At 37.6% G+C, this 9,186-nt stretch overlaps 1 protein-coding gene across 4 annotated transcripts in view; it reads left to right on the plus strand.

Moving 5' to 3' along the window:
* The window catches only part of LRRC28 (leucine rich repeat containing 28), a 51,198-nt gene extending 42,404 nt beyond the window's left edge, over positions 1 to 8,794 (plus strand). For 3 of the 4 annotated variants that reach the window (XM_010717535.3, XM_010717537.3, XM_019619554.2), the window contains 2 exons: positions 1,192 to 1,351; positions 4,470 to 8,794. In XM_010717535.3, the coding sequence (XP_010715837.1) occupies positions 1,192 to 1,351; positions 4,470 to 4,542 (233 nt within the window). In that variant the 3' untranslated portion in view covers positions 4,543 to 8,794. Of the gene's footprint in view, positions 1 to 1,191; positions 1,352 to 2,199; positions 2,263 to 4,469 lie in introns of all 4 variants that reach the window. The other variant, XM_010717539.3, reaches the window with a different exon arrangement.
* The last annotated feature ends 392 nt before the right edge of the window (positions 8,795 to 9,186 follow it).

Consider the following 9,186-nt stretch of genomic DNA (forward strand, 5'->3'; position numbering starts at 1 on the left):
AAAAAAAAAAAAGAGATCCAAAGACTTTCTAAAGTTGAGTGACACTTAGAAATGGTTCCTTGAGGACTGTGTTAAGAAGGATGCTTTTTGGAGGAGAAACTCTTTAATGGAAATACGGAATGAGAAATACAGTTCCTGAGGCAAGATTAGATGCATCAGCCAACTATGCAGCTTCTTGCCAGGCAGCACTCTCCTAAACTGGCAGGCTTGTGATACATAAGGCAAAAGAAACACTAGCAGCCGTTGGCCATTTCAGTACAGTGTGACAGCTGAGCTGTTTTAGTTCTGCCCCAGTTCAGACTCTGCTGTAAACTGGCCCTTGGCTGATCTGGTTATGCATCATGCAGTCACGTGAGTTAGCAATATCAGAATATCTGCAGATTCAGATTTTGAGATTTGGATGTACTATCTCCCTGTTAATCTTGGGAGAAGGCAGAAGGGTGAAGAGTTAATATGTGGGAATACTAACGGGAAGCAGGAAATGTCTGTGCTTTGTGGAGAAAGCATTAGCTGATCCAGAGAACAATTTAATTGATCAGCGTAGGATTGTGTCTGTTCTAAATTTCTACATATGGAAGGGAGATTAGAGGTTTTTAGTTGTTTAGTGATTTCAGGGATGCAGCTACATATGTGACTGCTGCTAGGTAAATGTGACAGAAATGAGTGGACTACTTTTCTGTAGTCTTTCCTTGACGAGGCTGTTACTTTTTGTTTCTGATGCAAATGTACTATTCATCATGCTGTCATCTTGTAGCCTGCTACTGTGTTCACTGCTGACATTTTAGTTAAGTAATACTGATGTTCTTCTCAGAATTTGGTATTGTTGTTGATTTCTAAACACCTGTCTAGACCATCTTCATGTCCACAAATGCTTTATTGCATATTACTTGATTTTGTTACTTGCTTGAGCTATGGTATTTTTCAACTGTATTTTTGGGACCCAATTCATGTTATGCCTATGGATGTTTAACTTGCACATGCAGCTTTGCAGCTTCTTAACTTGCACATGGAAAGCACCATATGCATTGCCTCAGTTGGTGTCACTTCCTTTATGTTGCTGTTCTTTCAACAAAGTCTTAAGAAAACAACAGAGCTGGTTTTCTGAACTGTCCATGGATTGTACTTCTTATGTTGGACTTTATAATACAGTATTTTCTTACAAGTCTTTTTTATTTCTTTTTTCTTTTTTAGATTTGAATTTTCTTACTCCAATCTCACTACCAAAAAGCCTCTTGGAATTGTTGCACTGTCCCTTGGGACACTGTCACCGCTGTAGCCAGCCCATGTTTACCATTGTCTACCCAAAGCTCTTTCCCTTAAGGGAAACTCCAATGGCAGGATTGCATCAAGGGTAATTATACAGGAAATTACACTGGGGTTTCATTTAGAAAGAAAAATCTTATGGAAAAATGTATCTCTTGTTTGTTTGTTTAGCAGCCTTTCAGAATGAAGCCCCTGTCCAGCAATTACATGGTTGGCAAATCTCTTAGAAGGAAACCAACATACTACTGTTGGATTCTTTAATAAAGATTGCCTGTTTGATTCCCTCTAGATAGTGAAGATAAGATGGGATTGATTTATTTGTGGTGATGCAACAACATGCATGTTACCTCTGTGCCCTTGGAAGGAAATATGACCTAACACCAATATTTAATTCTTCCCTGACTCAAGAATGTCACTACCACGTAAAAGTGTCCCAGGATTAAAAACAGGGAAAAGCTCTAAAGACAGAACTTAAGTAAATATTCTATAGTAAAATAATCTTTTTTTAAAAAAATTCTGTGCTAATTACTTTAAGATACGCGTTGGAAACATGCTGCATTGTAAAAGGATGGCTTGCTCTAAAATGTTTGTTAAAAGTCTTAGTTCATCATCAGAGCAGTTGTGAATGTATCTGCAGGATTTGCGAGTCAGGTAGACAAGCCCATGCACACTTATTGCCTTGCTGGGTGGCAGTCATAGGAGAGACGGACCCCTGTGATTCAGAGTACTGCCCTCATGTAGATAAAGGTTTGAAGTGCCTTTAAGATGACAATACCTTAAAACTGATTGTTTTGCTGTGATTTTTAAGGCAAGTTTTCTAATCTGTGTCCCACTACTCTGAGTTTAGTCTTAAATTTATCAATACCGAGCTCAAACGTAGCGTTTCTCATGCCTTTTGCTCATGTGCATTATTTTCCCTCTGTCCTATTCAAATAGCTGTGCCCTCTGCTCTTTTGGGAAGGATGTGGCAGAGAAGAATTGTCATACTCTATAGAAGTGGTATGTGCTTGAAATTTCACACAGTGTGCACCCAGCATTGTTAGATGTAAGCTTATGGTAAAGATACCTTTACCACACCTCCTTGATCCTGACTGCAAAGATGCCAAGCAGCAACATCTCCTTGTCTCCCAAGACACCAGGATAGGGCTACAAATATTGGGTCCATGGGAGGAAATGCAAAGTTCTGTCAGGATCTTAAAGCTCTATTTCAGGAACACTGCTTGTATTCATAGCTTGTGCAGCTCAGACTAAACTACAGTACTGTTTGAAAACTAACTTGGTATAAAGAAATATTACTCAGTGGTAAACAAGAAAATAAGATGTTCAGATTCTTTTAGAAAATTCATGTCAAATCATTACTTAGACAACAACTACTTGTCCTGCTGAAATCCACTGATTTGCTGCTCGTGTTCCATAAAAATAAGAAACTGCTTTTCATAGAAATTTATTATATTAAAAAAAAAAAAGTTGTTTCAGGTCAATGGTGCCTATTTCTCACAGCTTTATCACAGGTTATTTTCTTGTGAGTTCGTGGCATAATAAATATCTGATTTGTCACTGATTCAAGTATATGAAAAAAAAAAAACAAAAACAACTTAGGTATGCCAAATCTGAGCAGCAGCCAGAAGGCAGCATAGATGTTATTTTGGAAAAGCCATCTTTCTTAGAAAGATCCTCAGATTACAGAGATTGCATCCTGCAACTCGTCATTCTGTTACAGAATGTTGAAATTCAATGGATTTTATATGCATTTAACTAAATTTCTTGCATGTGACCATCTTTATATTCAAGGTGACATAAGATATTATGATAATGCTGTAATTTCTTTCTGTCATTCAACTCCATTAGAACAGTATCACTTTCTACAAAAGTGATAGTAATCTACTCGCTGGTCACTGCTTCCTTTTATTACCTGCAATAACCCAATAATGGGAGAGTAGAAACCTCTGCTTTGTAATGAATTGTCTAGAGTTGCTCACTGTAGAACTTATTTATGAAGCAGTAGGCATATTAGTAGGCACTGAGAGTTTTGGAATTATGAGTACTAAATTTGTGACTCAGCAAAAACATACTTTGTTTATTTTGGAAAAACAGTATTGACATTCTAAAATATGACAAGAAAATATTTCTGCATGGCTTTCACTTTTTTTAAAAAAAGTTATGTTAATTACCTTGTGACAGTTCTCATTTTCTCCCTTAAACATGAACATACTGTGTTCTACGAAAGGCATTAATAAGTAGGGTTTTGAGTAGCTGACATTTGAAGCAAAGCCACAGAAAATGAGATCTAAGCAGGGCAGGCTGTCATCTCTGTAGCTTGTACATGACATGGAAAGATTATGTGGAAGTGTAGAGGTGTGATAGCTGGTTTAGTAAGATGTGAAGGACAGGGTTTTTGTTCTAAAGAGCTTACAGTGACCATGAAAACACACAGGATAAGGATCCTGAACGTTTGAACAGCACTGATTAGCACATGCCACGTCCATGCCAGTATCTTCTGTCTGGATTTGTGTCGCGTTCTGTATCCTCTTACAGGAAGGGATAGCTAAGTGTTGAACTGTATTTCTATCTCTAAAAAAGTACAGATGATGTTTAGCACTGGCTGAAGTGCGATTTCTGGATTAGTAAAAATCAGATCTTAGCATTATTCAAGTGGACATCTAGGCCCCTGCCAGGAGAGGGGCAGGAGGAGGATCACAGCGAGGCTGGTGTTACCTTTTCATGTCAACCCCTGCTGTCACACTGTGACAGCACTGCCTGTCCATCATCCTTGCTGAAGGTCTGGGCCCACTTTGTTCTCTCAGCTGAATCCAAGGACACTGGACTTCAGTCATTTCATGCCTGCAAGCAGTAATTTAAGAAACACATGAGCAAAGCTGAACCAAAGAATTACCCAGCTATTTTCCTTTCAGCTGTTAAACCTGCTGGCTATAACATGCAGCCACACCCTCTGCAGAAGGAAAAACCACACACAGTTTCTTTAAACTGAGCACGTAAGAAACCAGGAAGGTTTTTGAGAACCCCTGCAGTGCTTCCTTGCCTTTGTATCAGGCACTCAGATGTATCAAGTGATTCTTTTTCTAAAGTGTTGAGATCAACTAATCCTGTGCTTTACAAACCAACATATTGTCTGCTGTGGAATGGGGCCAGAAGCTTAATCTTTACTGACAACTGTTCTCCCCTTCTTTTTTTTTTTTTTCCCCTAGGAGGACAACTGTTAGTTTTGTGGCATACTGCTGCTCCACCCAGTGTCTGCAGACTTTTGACCTACTGAGTTGATAAACATTTTAAACTACTCAGGAGTGCTGCCAGTTTAAAGCTGCATTAGACGTCGTATCCCGTTGGTACTGGAATACAGTGTGTGTGCCAAAGCAGCAGAAGTGCCCAGTCGGGAACATTAAGAGGCACTTAAATCCTGCCCTATCAAATTTGGATGAAGTGCAGAAACTTTTTCGGAAGTGTAAATACCAAGTTTTTAAGAGCATTAACTTCTCTCAGCAAAGATAGCATACAAACCAGACAAATTTTTGAGTTCTAAGTCCCTAGATTTGCAGTGTTTTTCAAATGTGACTGCCTTCAGGTGGATCCACTGTGTCTTCTGGGTCAGTTTTCATTCCTCTAACAGAGTCCAGCTGACCTATAATTTAAAAACTATATGCCTAAACAGTTTTTGTTTATTGTTCCCATCTTTTACATTCTACAGTTGGATTCAGATGTGTAAATCTAAGACTGTACATGCCTTTGAAGGAGCCCTATGACTTTCACATAGAACTTGGTTTTACTTTTTCTCTCTCATCTCAATATTTTACCCCACAGAGTTATCCTAGTTTTATACTAAGTCTTTAACAGGCAACCGTACTATTTAAATCCATGTATTTAAAGCAGATCTTTGCTTCTAGTATTACTGTGAGCCACACTTATTCCACTGGAGTACCTAGGATATGTCTGGAGACTGAAGGTACTGTTTGAGTAACAAAGGCCTATACTGATATCTACAACAAGTGGTGTTGCTCTGGTGTGTTTGGTGATGTTTTCTTCATTTTCATCACTTCTATGCTTTATTTTTAATAAAAACAGTTTCCCTTTTGCTGCGTTCCGAATTCTTCAGGAAGAAGATATCAAGTACAAATTTCACGTGGAAAAAATAGTAATGTAAATATTTATCCCTATTTACTCTATTTTGACACTTGCAGCCAGTAAACCTGCACAGAGTAGGTCTTCATTTCTCAAGGTTCTGTGTTTGATTTGTGAGAGCTTCTCTGTGAAGTGTGAAGTTAACCTTAGGGGAGGCTGGAGAAGGGGAGGGAGGGAAGTACATTTATGTCCATGGGTAGGGATACATGCATACCTACATACACAGCAAAAGAGCTGTGATAACATTTTTAGTGTATTATCTTCGTATTAATTTCAAAGGACAAAGAATGGGGAAAAAAAGGCCCTAAATGTCTGTGTAAACTAAGATTTTCTTTATAAACAAAGCAGTTTAAATAGTTATCCCTTTTGGACTTGCTTTCACATATGTAAATTGTTAATGTATTTATTAAAAAAAAAAGCTATAAACTTTGTCGATCTAGCAGTGCTCCTCTGTGCAGTAGATATATGCTGAAATAAATACGAATGAAAAAGTTATAAAAATGGCAAGATAAAGAAACTTACTTGGTAGTGTATTAGCACACATTGTGATGAGTTGTGCATACTTTGGAGGGAGGAGGCACTGCAATGTTTTCTTTGGGCCAGAGAAGCATTTGTTCCTATTGCAGGTTTCCTGGCATCTCTTCTATAAACTGAGTATCTTGAGAGCACCAGAAAGACAGTCTTTGAGGGTGGAATTTTTAGATTGTGCTTGTTACTTGTAAAAAGTGTTGCTGGTTTTATTGGGTTGTATTTTTTTTTTTTTTAGAGAGTTGAATTAGCATTAAGAAATGTAGAACTTAATCCTTCAGGAATGCAAGTATCATCTACTCTTTAAGAATTGTGAAACCACCTAAAATAAATCTCGTTTAATAAATTTTCTTTGCAGTAGGGGAAAGAGCAATGTCCAAACAGACTTTTTTTACTACTGGATTTCTTACTATGTCATTGGTCTAATTTTGTTTCAATGCTGGTATCCCCAGAAGGCCTTCCTACCCAGTGGGGTTTACCACTGAGGCAACAAAATTAATCTTCAGCTGTTTTTTTTCCTTCAGAACTACACATTTGAAATGTAAAGTACCCATGAAAAGTATCTACCTATATCAGAAGGGTGCAGATGTAGTACAGAAGCCAGTATGTTTAATGGACAACAGTGGTACAAAGACAAGTTTTTGGTACAGTTGTATAATTGGGAATTGTTGTTATTATTTTTACTGTGTCATCATTTGAAATACTTGAAGGAGGTATTTTGTTCTCTTTTTGTAGAAACTCGTGGGCTTTAAAACCAAATATTTCCGAACTCAATCATAAATTAGTTTTTATTTTAGAATTAAATCTTTTGATCAACTGAATGACACCAATGTTTGTTTGATTAGGAGTCAGATGGTAAGAGTAGAGCTTGATTTTCATTTTTTTCTTCCCATTATCATTTTTAAATTTGTATCAGTCTATTATTGTCTGCAAGTGCATTTCAGCAGAAGAAATTCCAGTCTGTTCTATAAGCAGGATGAATCTTAACTAACATTTTAATAGATGATATTTCAAGAATGGAATGTTCAATGAATAAATGACTTAAACATGCAATTGAAGCTGAAATGTCATATTCTATTTTTATGAAAAAAAGGAAGAGGAAGGCCAATATATAGACTGAAGATGCAGCTTAATTTCAAGTTTCTTTGATGGTTTTGATACAAACAGTGTTTGTATTCATCTGTATCTTTGGGTGATATTGTTCTAGATTAAAATAACTCCATTCTCACTAGTCCAAATTTTTCTAAAGTAGTTCTGTTGTAAGAGTACTTCATAACCAGTTAACAAGAGAGCCAGCTATGCTCTGGGAGCTTGCTGCTGATTGAACTGCACCGCTACATTTACAGGATGAGGTCAAATACTTTTGTGGCTTCTCTTTAAGGCGTTTATTTCTTAATTTTTGATTGCTCTTGTTGGTCAGGTCAGCTCACGTTGAGATCGGTTTCTCCTTGCACTGCAAAAAATCTGGTTCCAGCAGTTAAAAGAAGACCCTTTTATAGAAGTCTTTTTTGTCATAAAAATAGATCTTAAGTCTTGTCTTATGCTGGGAGCAGGAGAAACTTCTGATTTTTCTAGACATAATAAAAAGTGAGGTGCAAGAGAGGAAAGAAGGATAACACTGAGTTACAAATCTATTGCTATAAAATTTTTCTGAGGGACATTTAACTCCTGTCGTGACAAAAAGAGCACGTTTAAGTTTTGTTCATTATATCAAGCTGTGTTAATGAAATCGAGACCCTGCAGGACTGTGCTTAAAGATGTAACTTCTTGTTCTACCACAAAGAGAGAGGAGTCTCTGGCTTTGTTGAAAAATACTTCTTGAGCAGTTTTACACTGGCCACTGTTACATTTGAAGCATTTTTGGGAACCTTCATGCTGCTGCTTCCTTGAAGGGATCAGCAATCTGTGTCCTTTTCTGAGTGAAGAGCAAGCTCTTAAATCAGCAAGTGAGCATTTTCCTGTTTCGGCCTGATGCTTCTCATGAGTTCTTACTGAAATCCGTCACAAACTTTCTGTTTATTTCATTGTGGTGATCTTGGGTTGAGCAGACTGGAGCTGCTTTTTTGCCAAATTGTCTTCAATTGTTACAAATCAAATTCTACTGAATTCCTTTTTCTGTTACAAAGGAGGATGAGCCTTGTAATACCTGTGTGGTAACAGCATGTCAGGTTTTACTGACAGCGCAGCCAAGCTGAAGACTGGAGGGTGCCAAACCTTTCACTAGAGAGAGTGACTTTTAAGGCCATTGTGGCCTCATTGGAGTACTACTGATAACAGAAGAACTTTTGCCTTGATGTCAGAGGAGGTTGGATCAAGCTCTAATTCATGAGAGAGAAGAATCTTTTACCATCTTTGTATTTCTTGCAAAAACTGGGACAGTGTCGTTGAGGGCTGTGCCTACTGCTAGGCAACCTGTCTGCAGCTGAAATTCTGTAATTCCAAGGTGTGATTCTTTGCCTTTTACCTTCCTCCTAATCTTGTATTGTTGCAATTAACTTGTGATGGAAGAGACTGAGTAAATTGAATCCAGAGCTTTTATTACTTTTTGTATTACCAACCAATTTTGTAAGAGACTGAAGGTCTGGTGGAATGAGATGGCAGGGTTCAGGTGAAGACTTCACTGTTTGTACTGTATGTCCATTCCTTGGTTTACAACTTGAACTTGGATTGCAACTGAGTTTATTCTGTGTTTGTTGAATGTGTATTGCCTTTTTGCTCTGTATTCACCAAGTGTCAGTCAGTGTGAAGGTGAGCTTGGTAGATGTTTTATTTAAAGTTAGTGGTGCAGTTTATTGTACGTGCTTGTTAATAAATTATATTTTTTATAAAATTACAGTTCATTAAAGTTAACTAAACTTTTGCTCCTGGGGCTATTAAGTTGTTAGCATTTAATTTACATCGCAGCTAATTTGCATAGTAATTAGCTAATAACTCTTCCCTTCCTAAGGCTGGAGGAGTGTGGACACTTCAAAAGACTACCAAGCCTAAAGCACCCCTTCAATTCACAAATCTCTTTGTCTCAGACAGCGTACTTCGCTAGATATGTGCAAAACCTGTTGGAGAACAATACTTTAGACCTTCTGTGGGTTGATCAAAAGACTGCGGCACAATTGAAAGTTATCTTTGTGTCACCCTAATGATCCGTAGATGTGGACATGGTTCATGTATTATTCACTAAGCAGTGTTCAGCAGGTTTTTTCCCCTCATTAGAACAAGGTTGGTTGCCAGGAATAAGCAGAAATTAAGCTTTTTTTTTTTTTT

The sequence above is a fragment of the Meleagris gallopavo genome, chromosome 12 (genome assembly GCF_000146605.3).
Source record: "Meleagris gallopavo isolate NT-WF06-2002-E0010 breed Aviagen turkey brand Nicholas breeding stock chromosome 12, Turkey_5.1, whole genome shotgun sequence".
NCBI lineage: Eukaryota > Metazoa > Chordata > Aves > Galliformes > Phasianidae > Meleagris > Meleagris gallopavo.